This window comes from Passer montanus, unplaced genomic scaffold (genome assembly GCF_014805655.1).
Source record: "Passer montanus isolate IOZ18808 unplaced genomic scaffold, ASM1480565v1 scaffold5, whole genome shotgun sequence".
NCBI classification, from domain to species: domain Eukaryota; kingdom Metazoa; phylum Chordata; class Aves; order Passeriformes; family Passeridae; genus Passer; species Passer montanus.
Window position 1 is genome coordinate 15,794,755 of NW_024369929.1, and position 22,326 is coordinate 15,817,080.

A 22,326-nucleotide genomic window follows, 5' to 3' on the forward strand; every position below is an offset into this window, starting at 1 on the left:
GTACACGCATTTGGAACCGCTCCTCATCACGCCAAAGGGACGGGAGCCAGCCAGACTGCACGACGCATTCCTGCTTGCTTCCCCAGAGCGCCTGGAAGCGCCTCCATTTGCACCTCTCCGCGCCGGAGCCAGGCAAAATAAACAGGAGGGGCTGCGCCGGCAGCTGCGGCCGGGCGGCCCCGCTGCACACAGCTCTGAGAACTGCGCCTCTTCTGCTTCTGCCAGGGTGGGACACTCAGGCCTTCAGGCATCTCAGTCCTCAGGAGCCTGAAGATGCATCACAGAGAGTTTCTGGGAGGCAGAAGCAGCAGCCCATGGAGCTGGAATGTGGCAGAGGCAATAGGAAACCCCAGCTCAGGGCACAGTGGATGCTGAGACCTAACAGAAAGACTGTGTTGGAGCAGCATTGACAGTGTCATCATTTTAGGTAGTAACTACTGATTAATAAGCGTGTCTTGGCACATTTTCATAGACTTTTGTGCAAATTCCCTACAAGAATGTTACTCAGTGTGTAGAGGGAGTTGAGCCTCTAGATCAGGTGAGAGGCCAACAAGGAGAAGTGAAGAAAGGAGCAGAGGTACCTCAATGTCTCTGTGTGGAGAACAGCAGAGCAGCATCCCTGCCCTAACCCTAAGACACAGACAGCTTATGTTGCTCAAGCTGAGCCCTTAAAGCACTGCAAGCTCCAGCCATTCCCATGCAGCTGCCAAGGCCAGGGACTAGAAAAACAAGGGCTGCAAGAGGCTGTTTTGTAAAGTCTCCACTGCAACAGGAACCTCCACAGTACACCAGGAATGTCCCACGGCTGACAACCACTCAGGATGATGTCCCAGCTTCTGGTCCAGTGGCTCAAGACAGTCTCCCATGGTCTCTGTCACTAACTCACTGTGCTGCCCTGGGTACATCTCTCAGCATCTCTGGGACTCCATCTGCTCACAGTCCCTAACACAGCTATTCACAGAAGTGAAGGTGCAAAAGTAACACCCAGAGAGCATCAGAAGAGCCTTAACAAAAACCACAGTATCCATTATTTAAATATAAACACCCCCCAAATCAGTAAAGATGAGATGGTCCTGGGGACATAAGCTTGCCAGCCTCTGGGATTCAGCGGGAACACCCTTATGATATTTTAACCATCATTATACCAGTTCTCTTTGTCCTTATCCTAGGGCAGCACACCTCTTTCCAGAATGATACATAAGGAACCTCAAAGGAGAAAAAAAAAACTGTAAGGCCTACTTTTTTTACTTCTTGCAGAGCAATAACACAGAAACATGGTCAACAGAAGACCATTCTGGCTCACAAGTCACCCTGAAACTCCTCCTTACCTTGCCTCAGTGACTGGAGCCATTTCACTCCAGTCACTTCCTCCTTGTGCTCTGAGGCTGATGTTTCCCAGGGGCTGACACCTATTTCACCAGACCTATTTGCAATTCAGATTTATTTGTAATATCAGATCCATCTGCAATTCAGGCACATCCAGTGACAGCAGAGAGGGATGAGGCTGGAGGCTCTGGACTCTGCAGGAGGGCACAACCTGCTTCCTCTGTGACCACAGCTCCTGCTCTGCCCCGTTCCCTCTGCCACAGCAGCCATCCACTGTCCCCAGCAGCTTTGAAAAGAGGAACATTTTGGGAAGGGATCTTGCAGAGGGCTTTCTCTGATGCCAGGTACACAGAATGCTTCCCACAAGTGATGCTGCAAACACACAACACGCTGGGAGCCCACAGTAACACAGTCTGGCAGCAAAGTGAGACTGCCAACTTGGAAGGGAGAGAACTAAAAGCAGATGGATGCATCTGCATTCACTCAGGACAATGCAAATCTGTTTTTCTAGGAAAAGTCCAGAAGAAAAGCTGGCTTTCCATGGGGAAAGATCATCGCTGATATCCACAGATTCTGTCAAAGCCCTTTGCCTGGACATTTGCTAGGTGCCACAGAGAACCCTGATGTAAGGCTGTGCATTAAGACAGTGTTTGATAACCCCACCTGCCCCTTCTTATCCCATCCTTCCTCTCTCTTCCTGCTCCTCATTCTTGCCCACAATCCACTTGGCATTGCCCCCTGGCTGCACCAGAAACAGAGATGGGCAAGAACATCTCTGATATTGAAGGCAAACTCCCAGCTGTGTTCTGAGCATTCCCTACCATCCAAGATATCCAAGTGAGGGCTCAGAGCCCAGCTCTGCTCCTGACTCAGCCTCCCCTGTGACCCTCCCACTCCTGTTCCTCAGCACCCCTGTAGGTAGGGGTGGGTCTTGCAGACAGGGACATGTCTGTCCCATGTCAAAAGTAATGGGGTAAGACACCCCCATGAGCTTTGCTGTGCCTCCAGACACTGCCAACATCCTCACTCCAGCTGCTGGACGCTGTCAGTGCCGGAGGGCACCGCCAGCCCTCGACCTCAGAGAGCTGCTGAGGCACAGCTGTAACTCCAATGATTAATAATTAACTAGTGTCATCAGGAGCCCAGCCACATCAGCCTTCCTGTCCTGCAGCCCACTGCAAGCTGCTGACCTAATTACAGTCTCTATTCCTAGCCCCTTTCCAGCCTCCCCACGCAGTCACAGCCTGTCCCACATCCTCCAGGACAGGCTAGGTGTGATCTTGTAGTGCAGATGTGCTGATGCACCACAGGGTTGCACCACCACCAAGGGACTCTGAGGAGATCTGAATGGAGCCTACTGCTTAAACCCTGCTTCAGTCCAAGCCTTACCAAACACCAGCTGTTATTTCACAAAGTCTCAAGAATGCAGCAGACCTGAATTAGTAAGGGATGCATGTGGAGAACACCAGAGGACCATAAACCCCATCTGAATCCAGACATCCCTCATCTGCAGGAACTGAAGGCAGAGTAACACACGAGCCTGGCCATCTGACAGCTCTAAACGTCATGCACAGCTACCACTGCATGTGGATTAGACCAGTTTCCCCTTAGGACCTGGAAACAGCTCACCTATTCCCAGCTGTACATCCCTTGTTCTGCTCTATTATCCTTGACACCTCTGCTGCCACTCACTTCAGTGCCATCCCTGGGCTTAGCTGTTGTGCTTAATGGGAGGTGAGGGCTCTGCATTTTGTATCAAACCCTCTGTCACTGCGGGCTGCTGGAGCTGTCAGGAGAGTGGCACATCATAGCCCCATGGAACTTCACAGACAGCTGAGCTGGAACTCCCCTTGGGCTCCCAGAGCAGGCTGCTGACACTGGAGCTATGAGCAGCTTTCCCTCGGCAATGTGAGGGGTGTGATGCATCTTGGCCCTGTAGGAACCCCAGCCAAGCAGAGCTGTGTGGTTGGATGAGTGCCTGACACACATCTGCACCAGCCTTTCACAAGTTCCACCCAATATCTATGGGCTCAATCCTGTTCCACATGTACTTGAAACCCACCAGCAGTGACAGGCTCAATAAAGTGAGATGGAGTTAAAACTTTACAGCTTGTTAGGCAGAAAGTCACTTCTAGCTTTAAAGATCTATTTACTAAGCAAGAAGTGTTGTGTACCTCCTCCTTGATCTTGCCATCCTCTGAATTCACACTTGCCATGGCTTGCTTAGCACCTTCTGCCACAGGCAGGAGCAACAGTGTTTTACAGAATCCATCAGATGCATTATGCAAACAGCTTCAGATACCTGCTTCCCAGGAAACCAGAGCTGAGAAACACTCGTAAACACAGTCCTCATGGCTGAGCTATTGGGATGTCAAGTGGAGAGCAGTTCCCTGCTTAACTGCTAGTGAAGTGAGAGACCAGAGGGCAAAGGAAAACAGAAAGATGCTAAAAGGAGAGAGGGAAAAGTGACAGTTCTATGTCCTGCACAGGAGGCACATGGACAGGAATATGGCAATTGCAGGTTGGAACTGGGATGTCTCCTTCTCCAGAGGTGATGCATCATTTGCTGATTATGCCAACAACTCACAGCAAAAATGCAATTGTGTTATCCCACCCCACACTTTCTCTCCCTACGCATGCCCACAACTCATGCCTCCCAGAAGAAGTGTACCATGCCCACACACAGCTGTGGACAGCCCTGCCACCACAACCACACAGGGCCCTGCTGCCCCTGCAATGGGTTCCTGCTGGAGGAAGACCACCCTAACCCAGGTGGGACCATCCCTCCACTGTGGTTAATGCTGCCCTTCACTGCTGCTGGCAGCACACACAGGATCAATGCAGACACACAGGACCAATGCCCAGCTGCGGTCAGGGAGGCCAGCCCAGAGCAGCACTGACCCAAATCCAAAGTTCCCTGGCCCCTGGCTGCCCCATACCTGTGCTGGAAGCCGCGAGGGGAGTGGAGCACGTGGCCAGGGCTCAGGCTGAGTGCCAAGCCAGCATCCAGCATGTCATTCGCACATGCAGGGACTGAAAATCCACTTGTGGTAACAGCACGTCTGTTTCCGCGAGGTGGTGGCCAACTGCGAGTGTTGCTCACTTCATCACCACCTTCCCCTCCATCCCTAAATCTCATCCCAGTCAAGAGCTGTATTTTCCTACAGCCCTCTGGAGCAGGAACCACCCCCATCCCAGGCTCTGTGTTGGTACCTGCAAGCCACTGCAGCACAAACACCAAAAGAACAAAAAAACTGAAGGTGCTTCAGCTGCCTCCAAGCCCTGTCCCTGTTATCACATTCATACAAATATTTGGCTGAAAAATCCATTTCCTGGGACACTGCTGCAGCAAGCTGCTACAACTGTCAGCGTAAATGATGTTCTGCCAACGGCAATCTCGCAGTGTCATCTCTAATAACACGCCTCTAAATCCCAGCTCGCGGGGGATGTGCTCAGCTGCTGCGAGACTCCTCCGTGGCTTGCTCAGCCCAGACCTCCACCCACCACCACCCTGCTCTGTTCTCCAATTCCTGCATCATTGCAGCACAGGGAGATCCTGATTCTTGCCCATCTAGTTCAAGGCAAAGGTTTTTCCTGCACATGTCACAGCAGTCATGGCCACCCCACAGCACAGACCAGGAACATGGTCCAGAGAACACGAGGAGGGGAAATCCCACACCCACACTGAGATACATGTCCACACCTCACTCTCTTTGTGCCCCAAGATGCCCTCCAGCACCAAATGCCCATAATCATTCTCCAGACTGACCCATCCCTTTCAAAAGGGCAACACCAAAGCTATTTATTGCATTATCCCTATTTACAGAAATTTAAACGTTGAGGAACTGGTTCTCCAGGAGTCCTGGCTCCCAGGGCCATTCTTTGACAATCCTTCTGCAATAACCAGTAAATATGAAAAGACACAAACACTGAGATCTACATGAAGGAGCTCTGGGGTCAGAACTTGCTTCTCCCACTCCAGTGGGAGAAAACTATTCTATACTAAAATTGCCAAGATTTTTAACTTTCTTTAGGTCACTTAGGAGACACCATACTGATTACACATACTCAAAGGCATTACAAAATAAGGAAGAATGACAATTTTTTAAGATTCTCAATACTTTGCAACTAAAACTAATAGAATGAATTGCAGGGAACTGAAATTTGGGTTAGCTGTGGAGAAGAGAGATCCCAGCATTCATTCAATGGGGAAGATGCAAAGGAAATTAGGGGGAGCCACACTCCTTGTGATATTTGAAAACAGAATAGATCAAATATTTGTAAAAATCTACTGTTCTTGCAGCAGCACAGCTTCTGACTGTTATTTGTGCTACATTGTGCCAGTTGTGGGGCAAACACACAGCAAGAGGGAGTCCCTATTCCCTTGAAAACACACAAAGAGCAGGAATGTGCATGACACAGAGGGGGGAAGCGAAGTGACAGGCAAAGTGACCCACTGAGACCACACGTCATGTTCCCCAAGCCCTTCTGCTACTCTTCTTTGAGAGCTGCTTTATGAAGCATGGCAACACTTCCGTGTGTATGTCAAGAACCTGGGAACACGACCAGGACACACAAGGAATTAGTTCTTTATCTACAAGTTCAGAGTAGAGCCTGCTTCCAGAAAAAGGAGCTAGAAGGAACAAGACACAGCTGACCCCAAGGAAAGGCAGCCTGCACAGCCAGGGCCTGGGAAAGCATCCCACAGGCAGCTCCTAATGCCCTTTTTGGCAGAGAGAGACACAGGGTTCATTCGTCACCTGTCCAGGTGAGGGGTGAAGGGACAGAGCTGCCAGATGTGTTTGGCACTCCATCCACTGGGAAGCAGAGGAGATCCAAGGGGAAAACCTAAGCTATCCCTGTTTCAGCAGCAGGCTCTGTTTCAGGGCTGTGTGACTGTATCCCTCTGCTCTCTTCCCTTCCAGCTCCAAACGACGCTTCCCCAGGGAAGGTCTGGAAATTTGCACCATGAAGTCTGCACAGCCAAAACATCTGCAGCCCGCCGCTCCTGCCCTGCCTGGCCACGGCCAGCATGTGCTCAGCCACAGGCACACAGCACAGCCCAAACCCCCCCAGGACAGGGAAGTCACACTGCCCAGGGAAATGACACTTTTGGGGTTTTTCGACTGTGCAGATATGACAGAAAGGGGTCATGTTAATTGCTGTTTTTACTGGGAAAAGGCCTTTAATAAGGGAAAGGGAGCAATTCCCAGTCACTGTACAAGGAACAGGGAGGGAGGGGGGAGGAACAGGACAAATGGGCAGAAGAGCTATAGGGAAACTGATTCTTTTGCTATGCACAGCTCGTTCAAATCCAGCCCTGTCTGGAAGGCAGAGGCATGAACACAAAATGTTCCCAGACCTGATCCTTGGAAGCATTTGCATTATCACCAGCAAGACCCCAAAATCTACCAGAAGCACAGCCTCCAGCTTTATAACACAGCATTGCCAGTGCTGCCAGTGGGACAGTGGGTAAGGAGACACAAGGTCCCACTGCACAAATCTTTTCCAGGGGCCCTGGCAGTGCAGTGGCACTGAAAGGCTGGACTGTCACCTTATCTTGGCACAAAGGAGTCCCTTGCCAGTAGCAGGGAGGGAAGAAGTAGTTTGGTTGCTCCTGTCTGCAGACACACAGGAGTTTAGTCCCTGAAATTTCCAAATAAGCAACACTAAATAACTGTACTTCAGTCTATTGTTCTTTTGTTGTCTGTCTTTCAGTTTATTTTGGGTTTTTTCCCCCCTAGAATTCTTTGTTTTGGTTTAGTTTGGTTTTATTTTTCACAATCAGGAAAGGATTTCTGCGTGACCAGTTCACTCCAACTATTATCAGCTGCTTCTGAACAGGGAGGAAAAGACTCCTCAAGCCAGTCCAGGCATCCAAAAATGTGCTCTGATGGTGAAGTGCTGAAACAAAAAAGGATCAATACCATGCCAGTCACTCATGGAGGAGTTTACAGCCTGCACAGGTCACTGCAGTTTCCCATCTGTCTCAGAGATACTTCTCCCCAATTATAAAAAACCCCAGAGATTTAACAGGCATGTTTTTCATCACTATCAGCTCAATCTGGTGAAAAACTCAACCTCACATATTTGTTTTAGCAGCCAGCGGGTGGTGTGGTGCTGCAGAAGAGAGATTTGGGTGAGAACTCCAGGCAGAAATCTGCTCGGGCCGGCTGGTGCTCCAGAAGGAACGCTTCCCATTTAACCTCTTCCATTGCCTCCATTTGCAAAGCAGATTAAACATTGCAGAGCTACAAGATGCAATTATGCAGAATGAGTTATGATGCCAAGGACATCAAATCCACCTTTGCAGCGTGATCGATATTAGTTATCAATAGCACACCAGAGCCAGCACAGAGCTGTCCCTGGAGCATGGAACTGCCCATAGGAAGTGCTCCCCTCAGCTCTGAGCTTCATTAAACACACAGAGGATCTGGCAGGGGCTGGCAATTAGATACAGAGCATTCAACCGCTCACGAATTCTCTGCAGATTCCACCCAGATTACCTCCATGACACAATCCATTGATCAGAGGTGTGTTCTCAGGCTCCACAGTTAATTACACTCCCTGCTGATGGATGAACAGCAAAGCCATTGCTGGGAAAATACATTGGGAGCAGAATGCCAAGCAACACAATCCTAAACAAAGATGAAAGCGGCTGGGAAGGATTTCAGAGCTTTCAAGGTTAAAGCTGCCTGCAAGATACACTGGGGTCAGATGAACTGGAGACAGATGTGGCAAGGGGCACTGTCCCGAGAGAAGGGACAGCTCAGCCAGACTCCCAGCCCTGGTGAGTTTGTCCATTTGCAGGACGGGGATGATACAAAGCTGGGGAGGCAGCCAGGCATGCTGGGAAGGATGCTGGAGCCTGGAGACCCCACTGCACTCATGCTCTCAGCTATGTCCTCATGTCCAGACTTGCCCACTGCACTCTTGGCTTACAAAGGAAAATGCACTCAGAGGCTGAGACCCAGACTGGGAGCTGAAGGACAGCTCACACCCAAAGCTTTGCTCCTGTATCACCATGAGAAATCCCCACCAGCTAGGGCTGTTCCCAAATACCACATAAAGATCTCTGGAGCTCAGCAGAGCACCAGCAATACGGACACAAAACATAAGTTGGATGTCACTGTGCTCAGCCTCCTCTGGAGCAAATGGGCTATCTCATCCCTTCTAATCACCCCAGAGCACAAAGGAGTCGTCCCAACAGTCTCCTTATCCCATCACCAGCAAAGAGAAACCTTTCATTAAATGTTTCTCTGCAAGTTTTAACCAAAGCTGTGCAGAGCCACACCAGGAGGGGAGATGGTCACTGGTATTTGAGCCCAGCCTCCCCACCACACACAATGGTTACCTGGCAGAGCTGCACCTAGCCAAGAGGCTCAAGGCAGCACTCACCTTTCACCACGCTGAGGGTGGCATCGTTGCTGTAGCGCTTTCGGGCGGCGTTGGTTGCCACGCAGTGGTAAATCCCAGCATCGCTCTCCTGCACATCCACGATTTGGAGGACACCATTGGGAAGAGTTACAAACCTGAGTAACCAAAAGGAAGAGTGTGAGACAGGCTATGCCTTACCCCAGATATCCATCACCCCAAAGCCCTTTCATCCCTTCCTTTTCTCCTGAAAAACCTCTCATGTGCAGGTCCTGGTAACGACAGCAGAATGGGATCAGGGAACTTCTGAGCAACCCAACCCGTGGTTCTCAAAAAGCAGCAGGTAGAGACCTATCCATCACCTTGGAGTCTTCCAAATGCAAAAGCTGCTTTTGGGAGACCAGACTAACAGGACTTTGCTGACACAAACCAACTGGCTAGTACAAACCAACTCCATACATTTTTACATTCACATTTGTAAATGTCCCCAAGCTTGAGCACATGCTACAGCCATTTTCAGCACTTGCTTTTTACAAAGGTTTGGTTGCCAGACAAAAAACACACTGCAAAGAAGATCCGAACATCATCTTTTTCTTGCTGCACCTCAAGTACACAAAAAGGGACCAGTTGACACACAGCTGCACCTCCATGGGCCACAGCAGCCACGACACAGCCACCTGAACCTGCATAATTTCTGGGTTGTAGTGGCTCCTTTCCTTCTTCCACAAGTTTCTGGCTTTCACAAGGTGACAAACTTACAGCTGGGCATTCAGTATCCTCTGACTTGCCCATGGGATGCTGCTGGGAAACACTTGCACAGAGTGAAATGGCTACACTGCTCACGACATGAACACAATCCTTGCTGCATTACACTGAACAAAGCAGATGATTAGCAATTAGCATAAAAGTAGGAGCAGGCTGTCAGCATCTCCATTTTCTGCCTGGATTCCTAGATGGCAGCCTCTTTATTCTTGAATGCAAGGCGCAAAGCCTACGTGATCCTTTTTAATTATATATGAGATCCATTTTTAATTGCAAGCCTCTATAAACAGAGCTGCCGAGGTTTGACAGGCAGCTCTGGGTTATCAGTCTTCATTATGAAGAGGACACATTCAAAGGCAATTGCTAAGGGGAGGGATGGCAGCTATTCCACAGGAACAGCACAAAGGCAAGTTACAACCATGAATGCCAGTCCTGCCATCCACAAAGATCACAGTAAGTCAAACTGTGGTTCTCCAGGTGCTGAGACAGCTGGAGTGCCATGAGCACGGATCATGGAGCCAGGAAGACCATGAGACAGGTCACTCATCCTGCATTCAAGCTATGGTCACCAGCAGCATGCCTGCTCCTGCAGACATTTATCCTAAATCTGCACTCATGGAAACACCTCCCTTGCCCTAAGCAGTCTGCTCCAGAGACAAATATCCTTGCTGTGAGTCCTGCATCGCTCAGCTACTGCATGATTTGAGCTCATCATGTCTTGTCCTCTTTACAGGTGATGAAGAAGGAAGAGCTTCAAGTGACCATTATGTCTCCACTGACACAATCCTACAGCCTGATTCATGGACACTCTGGCTGAAGCTTTCCACGTACACAAAAGCAATGCCTTACATGCCTAAAGCTACATTCCGGCTACCTACAAAGATATTTTGCTCAGGATCAAGCTCCAAAAGACCTCAGAGGAGGTGATACCCAAAAGCCCTCATCAGGATGCCTCATCAGGACTCGGGAGAAGGATGACAAATATTTGCATCCTCTCAGCTCCGTGGAGGGAAAGCCTCCCACTGCGATAATATTTATTTTTGTCGTGCATCTGCTATTTGAGTCTGTAATTAATATCAACATATTTCAAACACCAGGCAAGGCATCTCCCAGCCACAAAAAGACACTTCAGCGATGTATCACAGATTCACTGAGGCTAGGACAGACCTCTGGTCTCTGGCCTTTCTTCTCTCACAGGAGGGTCACTATACCAGGGCATTCAGGACCCAGCTTCTCTTGAGGGCACAAAACAAGCCACTGTGTCTCTAAAGAGAACAGGAGCTGGAAACAAGGGAGTTGAATGGGGAAACATCATCAAAAGAGATCAAGACAGTCCCCTCAGTACCAGTGGTAGAGATCTACCCAGTGCAGTACATCCTGTTGGGAAAATATGGCAGTGGTGAAGATCACTCTGCTCGGGAAGCAAGGAGGGAAGAAAAGCAGGATTTCTCTATCCACCATTTCTCCCAGCTGCTCACAAAGCCTCCAGCTCTTCAGGGTCCCAGCAGCCCTGAACTAGAAGCCTTCAGGCAGCCTGCAAGGGCATTTGCTCCATCCCCAGGCTCCCTACAAGGAAATTTGCCTGATGACTCAGAGCAGACAGTTGTTGATGCTTTTTTTCCACACAAAGCACAAATCTTTTTGTCTGCTCACCTTCACCAAGGATTAAGCAGGAAACAAAAACTAAAGGACAGACAGGCAAAGGCTCTGGGAGCAACAGAAGCACTAGAACCTTGGCAGTCCCAGGAGTTTTTCTATTGATAGCTGCAGTGTCAGGATCTTAGAGAAGCTTGCCTCAATGGGAGTGAAAGGCAAGCCCCCACCTGGATTACCCTGAAGGACAGCACACTCAGAGCAGGGCCAGCTATCACAGCTCCAAAGGCAGCAAGAACAACAGGGCACACCCACAGAGCTCTTCCCCTCCCTGACAGCACTGAGGGGCTCAGGGCTGCTCACCAGGACAGTGCCCAAGAGCTGAAATCAAGCCACTGCCTTGTGTCCAAACCCTGCAACCCTACAGCTCAGAGAACATCCTAGCATTAACAGCGCTATTCCCTTTCTTACCTTCTCCCTAGTAAATTGCCAGCACACCCCACCTGCAGCCTTTTGAAGGTGCCTAGGAGAGCCAAAGCTGTCCTGAGTACAGTGAGGAACCTGCAGCTCTGTTGTAGCCTCAGTTTGGAAGCTCTTTTGCACACAGTTCCAGAGTCTGTACACGAACGTGAGCCATGTCCAGGCATTCCTGACACAGCACAGACATAAACTCCACACACAGATAAAACCCTCACTGAGCCAAAATGTGGAAAAATACACTGTGATTGCAGAGCATGTGGTCTGTAGGTTATGGATTTGCTGTGCAGACCTCCAACGACCTCCAGTTCCCAGCAAGTGCTCATCTTGGCTCTAGAGAAAATAAACAGAATTTTGGAGTCTGATGTGAAACCCAGCCAGCACCTAAACCAGAGATTGGGCCAAGAGATGTTCCACACACCTCAAATCAACTGCAATCTAGAGAAATCCTGTGAGCCACCTTTCAGCAGCTGCTGCAGATTTAAGACTGTGTTTACTCAACGTGCTTCAGAGCCAGAACTGCAAAATAATCTGTGCCTTACTCACATAGGTAATTTAGATTTTTGTCCTGAAGAGGGACAGGAAAGTTATTCCAAAAACACCAGTCAGCACTTTGGTACCCTTTAGGTTGTTTAAATACTTTTTTAAGATCAGCTCTCAGTACCTTTGAGGTGGCACCATGCTAGAACCTGCATCCAGGGGCAAAGGCTGAAAAGAGTAAGGCCAAAGGTAAGAACAACAAAGAAAGGTGGAGGGGGAAGACTTGAAGAGAGGGGGAAAGGAAGAAAAGAGAGGGGAAAAGGAAAAGCAAGAAAAGGGAAAAGCAATGTGAGTTTAACATGAGTATTCTATCCCTCTTAAACTACAAACACTGATGTAGGAGCACTACTCCAGTCCCTGAGCCTGATTTTGCACGCCCTCCCAGCCCTGCTATTCTGGAGTATGAAATCATCACCCTGACACCTGCCCAGCCAAAGGGTTGCATTTTCACAGGCTCATCCCACGTGTGCACAGGAGGGAGCCCACAGTAATCAGGCCAGCCTGAGATCCCATCCTTAGGCACAATGCAGGGAGGATAACAGAGAGCCCTGGTTGGCAGCCAACATTTCCTGGAATTCACTTAATTCCTTCGAAAGCCGGTTATATTAAATCCAACAACAACTAGACAACAACAAAAAAAGCAAATCCTTCTGAAAAAGCATATTAGCTAGAACATGATTTAAAAAGCAAGATCTGCAGACAGAGATTATGGCCTGGCTTTTAGAAGGAAAACAATTTTCAGGCTGCCTGTGATGAAAGCAATCTCTGCACAAGTAATTTCACAATATCCATCGAGCTGTCTCATTAAAAAGCCATTGTACCTATGACACACTTCTCCCTGCAATCCCTTATTTTCTGGGGTTTTTTCCCTTCTTTTTTTATTAATTTTTTTATCAACAGCCTCCTATGAACTTTTAGATGCCACACTCCAGACTCAAGGATATAAGTGGGTATTCTTATAGAAATAGCCACTGCTTCAAAAGTATTTCTAAACTTCCCCCCCAACACCTCCCCCCTTTTTCCTCTTCTGCCACTTGCATTAACTTCTCCAGGAGGGAAACACCTCCTTCTGAAGAACAGAAAAGGAGTTTTTAAGAACTAAAGGACAATTCAGTTACTGATCCCCTGCAGAAGTGATGTCTACAGACAAACAGCCAGCTAATGGTTTATCCCCTCCTCTGTAACTGACTTTCATGAAGGAAAAAGTATCATGCTTCAGGACTCTCCTCTTTTATCCAGAAAAAGAAAATTCAGCATCTTTTACTAGACGGTGTCTAAACATGGGAGTAAGACAAAGGGAAAGACCTCCCATTAAAACCACAGCCAAAATCAAAGAAAATCCACATAATGGAGTTCAGTTGGGTACGCCCAGGTCAATTCTCCTCACCCCAGACCCCAATAACCCAACTAATTCCATGCCATTTCACACAAGAGGACAAGCCAAAGCAGTCCATGCCTTGCCCTGCCCCATCCTGGGCACACAGGCCTTTGCAGGGTGCAGATTCTGCAGTGTAATAACTAGCGCAGTATCAAGAGCTGTTTTTCCTTCGTGGTTTGAATATATGGGGGAAAGTTCATTTTATTTAGATATTTATGGACCTTTCTTCCTCAGTCCCTTGAATACCTCCTCTTATATCACTTAGTTATCAGGTCCAAACCTGGTATCGCTTCTCTATCACCTCTCTGCTCATTCTACCATTTTACAGAATGATTTCCACATCCTAAATGGTCAGGTTTTGCTTTGCTCTTTTTCAAGCTGACCCAAGAAAGCAAGCAGGGAATCACCTGGGCTCTGCTGGAACAGCTTCATGGTCCTTCTCCCAGGTGATGACAGGGGAGGGCAGCCCCTCGATCCGGCACTCAAACCTGGCCATGCCATTTTCTTCCACTGTCTGCGACTCCGGCTGCTGGAAAAAGCGTGATAATGCTGGGGAAAGAAGGGAAGGAAAGTTAATAACTCAGTGTTTCTGCTGAGAAATGCAAATCTGTTACGATGTATGAGCTGAGAGAAAGGCTTTTCTCTCCTGAAGACAACCTGAAATGTAATTCCTCCCTTTCCTGTGCTCCTGCAGACCCTCAGCAACCCTAACAACAGTAACTGAAAGGTTTCAATGTGTAAATTTGCTTCTTGCCTCATTTTCTACCTTAAGGCAACAGTGTGAGAGAAAGACAGGCAATTTGGCAGCTTCAGCAGTTACCTTCCTAAATTGCTTCCTTGTATGTTCACTTGCTCCATTTGGGAAGGACACAGAATGAGAAACAGAGGGGAAATGCCACAACCCCAGAGATGAGAATTTATCCCTTGCCTTGTAGCATTCCTGCAGTCACAGGAAATTAAAACAAGGCAAGAGGAAGAACAAGCCAGATGTCAAGTTACACAAAACAACTGCCCACAGACTGGCAGTGCTGGAGACCAGAGGCAGAGTCCACAAGAGTTTTGACCCTCCTTCTCCTACCTGCAAAAACCAACTTCATCCTATTCAAGCAAATGGGAGGCAGCCAAGGGGATCCAGACACCCTGCTAAGAGGAGGGTGGATTTCATACATGTCAGGATGCTTCTTTGCTCTCCAAGGCTCCCCTCTCTCTACATATCTCTTTCCATAGTAAAGAGGCTGAACTGCTTTGGAGACAAAGCACTGAGGTTTGGAATTGCTCTTGGACCACAATCCACAGCTGCCTCATCTTCCAACCTTTCCATGCACACAGCAAAACCCTGCAGCAGAAATCCTCCCCCAGGGCTGTCAGCATCTGTCCTACCAACAGCATAACCCGAAGGCATCTCAGTCACAGGCAGGGTTTTCAATATTCATGCAGGTTCCTGGATGGGGGCAGAAAGCCCCCAGAAGAACTGGCTTCTGCTTTATCCATCGCTGCTAAACTGTCTTTGCTGTGAAACCCACCCTGCTGGACAAATCCATCCAACAATGCTCTAACGCAACAAGTACCAGAAACCCCAAACGAACAAGAAACATAAATTTTAGCCAAAATACCACACTTGAATGCTGGGCTGAGCACAGCACTGTGCTCAGAAGGACCCTGAGTGACCTCCTGGCCCTCCAACACAATTATGTGCTTGTCTCACCACTGCTTTCCAAGAATATCCATCATTGCTTTGGATTTTGTAGGACTCCAGACTTGAAGTTTTTCTTTCTATCTCTCACACACACAAACATCCATGCACACATATACATGCCTTATTGCAGTGTGTGCTTGAGAAAGTATGTACAGTTGGGAAAATGAAATGCTTTTGCGTGACCCATTTAACCTCGGCATATTCTCAGCTGTCATTAGTGTTTTTCTTTAATTTAAATAGTTATCACATGTTTCAAGCAACTCATTGCTCTCCGCAGCAGCTACAGACCAAATTCTCCCACCAGCTGTCTGCCACGTTTTAGTTTTTCAATTCAATACAAATGGAAAGGAAAATGTTTTCTTGGACAAATTTGAAAAATACATTAATATGTAAGGCCTTAATTCAGCCAACTGCTTTAGTGTTCTCAAATATACACTGCAGACCACTTCACCACAGAATAATTTTTACAAATTACAAAACCTTTTAAGCTCATGTTAATAAAACTTGCTGAATCCAAGAGTTTAAAAGAAAATCCGTCAAATGCCAGTGCATATTCAGGATGGCACCATCAAAACAAGCTTCTCCTGTGACAGCAGATACCCTTAATCCTCTTTCCCATTATCCTCTTCTCATCCTACAGGTGTCAATGAGAATATGTTGGCAGGCTCTGGAGGGCCATGTACTCAGGAAGATCATGACAGGAGGCAGGAATCCTAAAAAATTAAATTTGTTGGCATTTCTGTTCCCTCCATCTCATGCAGTGCGACTGGTCTTTCTGCTGTTTATTAAGTGACATCATCTTGGTGTGCAAAAGGTGACAGAGCCTCCTGGGCTCCCTAGCTTACCAGGCAATAACCTGTCCTGGTTATTTGTGGCTATCACCTGCCAGATCTGGTCCTGCAAGCTTTAAATTCCCATCTCAGAACCAAATCCTGCCCTTCACCTCCACCCAGCCCTATCTGCCCACTGTGAATGGTTCTTCAAAAGCCAAGAAAAGCACCCCTGACAGAACCCCACTAGGATGTGGAGGAATGTGACCAAACAGTGACCCTGATCAGGGAGCATGGTGTCCCTCTTGCTCGGAGCACACAGGAACAGCCACGCTTCCCAAGGGGAGTCACAGCTCCTGGCAAAGCTATGGCAAGCTGAGAGCTCTTGGTGGCTGGGGGTTCTACCATGGCAATGCCCAGAAACCATCTCAGAACTCTTCAGAGTGGGGTGGGCTTCAGAGGCTGAGCAGCTCCATCATATTCCTTTCACAGCACGAGGTTAGGGATAGTGGGGATAGGGATGGCCTGGAAAAAAATCACCCCTGCAAGCTCTGAAAGAAGCAGCCTGCAGAGTCCTCTATGAAGGAGGGGACAGGGAACTTCAACTGGGATCTTCTGAGCACAGAAAGTAATACCAAATCAAAGCAAGAGAAGTGAAAAAGTTCTTTTGATGCAGAACTGAGCAAGACCCCTGGATGTCAGCCCTGAAAGGGTCAGGCAGAGACAGACTTGCTGGCTGGGCTCATCATTGCTCCACAAGCATCTGCACCAGCTTGGGGCCAACACCACAGCATGCCGTGATCCCTTGTGCTCCTCCTCTCTCATCCTCAGGAGCACCAGGGTGGAATGATAAGGCAGGGCACGTACAGCACCTCTAGTGCGACTCAGAGCTGTGCTGCCAACAGCTGCTGCTGGGAGGAAAAAGAATCAGGCAAGGGAGGAGAGGACTGGAGAGCAGGTCCTGTCACTTGGACACGCTGCACGGACACGCGTGCAGGTCACAGCAAGTGCAGGACAGGCTCCAACACACTGCTCACCCTGGGGCCACAGGATCCTTGGAGGGGCTGTGCTCCTCCCACAAACAAATTCTGAGCAGAAGAATTCTACTGCTGCAGAAGTGCTGCAAAGCGAGAGGATTTCCCACAGGGAGGCAGCGAAAGGAGATGCTTGAGGGGGAAAGGCAAACAAAGACGACACATACTCAACATTATTTTCAACTTCTCAGCTAAGGTTTAGCTTGCAAAGCCATCCTGAACCACAAAACCTCCCAGCCCCGTTTCACTGATTATCCTGAACACCTTAATAGGCCACTCAGTAAAAATTACCCACTGCAGGTGAGAAGGTGAAGAGCATTACAGCAAATTGCCCTCAGCGACAGCCGAAGCACAGGGCTCTGCACCTCCAGGAGTGGGGCAGGCAGCTCCCTCCCCACTGACATGTTAAACCCAGCTGGAGCCAAGCCGTGTGTGCCAAGGCTTTTAGCCTGAGCCCAGGGGTGACTGCAGGATGGTGAAACACAGCACCCTCCCCCTCTCCCAGCAGCGTGATCCGTGCAGGAGGCTGTGGGCTTGGAAAGGCTGCCAGCCAGCAACACTACACCCCAGGCAGAAAATGCAGTCTATGCAAGGAATTCAGCCTTCTGAAAGGGGCTCGCTGCTCTCTCCCACAGCGCTTTGCCCCCAGACTCTCCGTGTGCTCGTCCTCTTTGTACCTTCTACAATTACTGGAGGTATTTCCAAGGTGGGGGCAATATCAGCCCCTATTCAGATCTCATACACCACCCAAGCTGCCCCTCTCTGAACGAGTCACCTCTGAACAGGCTGGGGGTGGAAGGGGAACACGCTAAGAAAGTCGTGGGAGCAATTTGCCACGGCCCCCCCAGCACGGCGCAGGCACAGCCAGCACAGCGCTGTCTGCAGGGCCATATGGCAGCACAGGACTGCTCCTGCTCTCCACAGGAGCCAGCCCCACACCTACCCAAAACAGCATCTAAATCCACATCTAAAGCCATGCATGGTCCAGAGCCTGTGCACTCATCTACAGGAAGTTCTTCTGCCCAGTGTGGCTCTGCCTACAGTCCCTGGCCTTCACTCACCTATGCCCCTAATTCACAAAATAAATAGGATAAAATCTATAAAATAAATCCTTAAAGTAAGAACAAATCCTAGGCTGCCGTTTCTCAAATCCCAGACACGCAGGGCGCCACAGAGAAGACACACTGTCCGTGTGGAGAGAGGATGATGAGAGATCCTGTGTGTTAACTCCTGCTGTGGCCTGTCCCTCCAGGTGCAGGAACACTCCAAACCTCCCCCGTGCTCCCTGCCAGCAGCCACGAGATGCTGGCCCATCCCCTCCAGGCACAGCAAACGTCTTCATCTGACAGTCACAATTACTGTAATTTTCTACAACCGCCCTTGCACAAAATGTTTAAGCTAAATTAAAAGCTTTAACAAATCTTCATCAATGTAGTTATTAACAGGTAGAAAGCTACACCTTCCCACAACTAAAATAATTTCCATGTGGGAGCACGTGGAGCTCAGGAAAACCTGCAAACCAAATGTACCAGCCTGAGCAGCTGCTTGTTTAACAGGCACACAGGAGCCCTCACAGCCTTGCTCCTCCCCATTTGCCATGGCCATCACTGCCACAGCCCTGCATGGGAACCCCATTCTAGGGAAGGAAAGGACCTGCAGGTCAGCAGGACAAGCTCGTGGCAGGAATAACACATCCCACCTGCTGAACAGGTTTTCTTCTACTGGCCTGTCCTGATTAGCAGTCCCCAAGGCAATCAGCACAAAGAATAAGTCCATCCACTCCATCCAGCTTTGGATAGATAGTGGTCAGTGGCAGGGGAAAAAATGAAAAAACCCAAGCCTTTACAATCCTCACTTGCTCCAGCTGAATGCTAATGGAGCAAGTGCTTTTGCCCAGCCCTCAGAACAAATCGAAGCGAGAGATGTGTTTCATTAATCAATTCTCTCACTGCTCCCTGCTCAGAAATGGATATGTTATGTCAGGTGCATGTGTGTGCCACGGAAGCAGCATTTTTACTGTGCACATGGTAATAAAAGGAGACATACGAGTACACACAAGGAAAATTTCCCTGAAATTTCCCATTTTTGGGACAAATACTGAAGAGGATGGAGAGAGGCATCACATTTATGCTCCTCTGGAAAAATCCAGAAGGAGAGAAGGGCAATTTAAGTCGGCCTCCCCATTTTGAGATGTCTCCACTGTTCTAACTCGTAAGACACCAAACAATAAACCCAGGACCATAAAAGAGACACAGCCCATTGCCACTGGGCAAGAGACACAGCACACACTTCAACATAAGTCACCCCTAAAAGGGAATAAATAACTCAGGCTGTCTGGGACTGAGGCAGGAGCACCTAAATAAATCCATCTGGACTAATGACAGCTCCACCCAAACAATACCTGGGTGCAGGATCCCTGACTGCATGCTAAACATTTTCTGAGCAGAAAAGGACATGTTGCAAAGGTCCAAGATTTCCCCCTTGTCTGGCAAAGCTTCACCAGAATTCTGTTTTCTACAGCACAGTGCACACAGACTGAAACACTCCCTTGGCAAACCTGGATGGCCCTGTCTGGGGTACCAGAGCCTAAAAACATCCCAATGTAAAGGGGGTGTCAGGACATCATCTCTGCACCTTCACCCCCCACAACTCCCATGGTGTGCCTATGCAGCTGTTTTTAGCAATATTTAACATACACAAGTCACTGAACTAGAGAGAAGTGTTACTGTATTTGCATTATTTTCTAGCCTCACCTATTTGGCAGGTCAAGGAATCATTTATTTGCACTCACTTAAAATAGCCCCCAGGAGCCAAGCCTGAATAGAAAGCAATTTTATTCTTGAACTCTGTGCAGAGATTCAGCAGTTCAGATCTTGGAGTGTCCTTCTCGATCCAAACAAAATCTGCTCTGAAGAACCCTTTCTTTCATCTCTTCCATACACAGAGATATTCACCACATATATCTGCGCTGAAGAACCCTTTCCTTCATCTCTTCCATACACAGAGATATTCACCTCACCTCCAGACACCTCCACAGCCACCTCTCCAAGCACAGGGTGCTGCACTCCAGGCTCTGAAGTTCTCTGCAAAAACAAGCACTGCCTTTTGGAGAGAGGAGGGTCCTGTTTTTAATTCATAGCTGATGGCACTTACCTCAGAGAGTTACACAGGATGTTAACAGTGGGATAACAGGAAGACACCGCTGCTTATTTGTGGACTATCCCCAGTCCCATCTATACATCATTATTATGATTTTATTTCACAGACATTTTATCTCAAGCTCCTGGGGAAGCAGATTTCTGTATAAGTACCAGGAGGGGAAGGAAAGCAAATGAACAAAACCCCCAGAACACTTACTTGAAAATCTGACTGCAGCTGTTTGACTGGTGACAGTCCCTAGGGAGGTGTGAGACACGCAGGAGTAATTGCCCTCAGCACCATCCCTCTCAGGATATTTACTGTCCTTTGCCACAGCCTGGGATGAGATGAAGAGCGATCCATTTGGAAGCACATGGAGATGTTCTTGCTCCACTAATGGAAACCCATTCTTCTTCCATGTGATATTGATCACTTGCTCAACAGGGGTCAGGTTACAGTCCAAAATCACCACTTGGTTTGGCTCCAGTATCACCTTTGCAGGACCAGCACTACAGCTCAGCTCCACAGAATCCCCTTCTGAGAGCCTCCCTGCAAAGAAAAGACAGTGTTGCAGTGGGGGTTACTTTCCTCGAGTTAATCACATCCCAGTTTCACACAGTGAAGGAACCATAGCTGGAGGTACCAGGTGAAATTCAGCCCTGTTGGGAGACCAGCACAGTCCATGACTCCTGTGCACTGCATTCTCCATGCCCCATCCCTATGGCTGTACAACCTGCACCATTTCTGCCACTCTCAGTGGGCCCAGCAGCCACCCCTGCTGTCCACATTTGTTTCCATGCTGGATTCAAGCAGAAAGCAGCTGGAAGAAGGTGAAGAGGTGGTAACAGTAAGAGCAAGCACAGAAGATGCAGTAAGGGTCCCAACCTTCCATGGCTGCCTGTGGCAGGCTTCCCTCTCACCTGCACATCAGAGCCTCCTCCGAGGCTAATAAACAAGACAATTAAGTGCAAGGAAAAGTATCCAAGCCCCATGTGGCACTCCAATGCCACCCCAATGACCACAACCTAGTTAGAGCAGCTCTCTCCCTTACTGGCAGTCCAGCTCAAGTCCAGCTAGGAAAGCAGCAACTCCCACTGATGTTCATGTTCTGGGAAACACATTTCAAAGGAAAGACAATAAAAGAACAGTTAAAAACATGACCTGCTGTCTCTGAGCATTTTATCCCACCTAGGTGAATCCCGAGTGAGAAGGGATGGATGCATTTCCCTCACTAGAAAAAGGATATTCCAATTGTTAGCAGGCAGTACCCAGCACGTGCCCTTAGGCAACCTTCCTGCTGCAGCCAGAGGCCAGAGCAGTGACCAGCAACAAGCTCAGCTGAACAGATCTTGGTCTGGCCGACTTCCAAACCCACGTACTCGAGGGGGCTCCAGCTCTGAAACAATGCTCAGCATTTCCTACAAGAATATTGCCATTAATAAAATGCATTTGCCGTTAGAGTTCTCCAGAGACACTAAGTCAATGTTAGCTGGCAGCGCTGCTTCCACACACCAGCAATTTCAATCTCTGCTGTGCTCAAACCATCACCATCCACTCTTTTTATGGCTCTGCTCCAAATTATTTTGTCACTGCTCCAATCAGAAATGTTTCCTGCCTCTATAACAAGTTTATCAACACTGGATATGAACCACATGGCTCCCTGCCCGTCTCCTATCGCAGAAGGCTACAGATTAATTTTATAGGAATTCAAACACCCTATTAAACCTGCTACTACCTACTGCTGATAAAAGGGCTGCACTTTAAAAAGAGTGTGTGTTAAGCATGCAATTAGGGGCAATGACACGCAAAATTACATATGCAGGGAGATGGAATTATTTCAAGGCGTGTGCTGGAAACCGCAGGTGCCCCTGGAAGGAAGGGCCTTAACCCTGTCCCCATGTGTGGCCAATTTGGTGCCCACAGGGATGGAAACTTGTCAGGTTTGTCATTGCTGCTGGGTTCTACAACGACCACTGAGAATGTGGTGTGGGCCAGCTCTGTCCCTTCAGTGACGAGGAGGCCACACAAGAACCCTGCCTGCTGATTGCCATTGTTATGGGACAGAACAGACTCCTCTGTCACCTTCACTAGGACATCCAGGGGGCAATCTCCCAAAGAGGAATTCAGCAGGGTACAGAGATGCCCATGTCACAGTCAGCACTGTACTCCGTGACTAAGGGGCAGCCACTGCCAACACAGAGCTACCTGCAAGTCTCTGGATTTAGGGTTTTCCCACAT

The 22,326-nt window shown here is 48.7% G+C and overlaps 1 protein-coding gene across 2 annotated transcripts in view; it reads right to left on the minus strand.

Moving 5' to 3' along the window:
- IGDCC4 (immunoglobulin superfamily DCC subclass member 4) overlaps positions 1–22,326 on the minus strand; it is an 85,701-nt gene that overhangs the window by 36,542 nt on the left and 26,833 nt on the right. For both annotated transcript variants that reach the window (XM_039723482.1, XM_039723481.1), the window contains exons 2-4: positions 20,308–20,637; positions 13,858–13,999; positions 8,725–8,858 (exon numbers count right to left, since the gene is read on the minus strand). In XM_039723482.1, the coding sequence (XP_039579416.1) occupies positions 8,725–8,858; positions 13,858–13,999; positions 20,308–20,637 (606 nt within the window). The remainder of the gene's footprint in view (positions 1–8,724; positions 8,859–13,857; positions 14,000–20,307; positions 20,638–22,326) is intronic.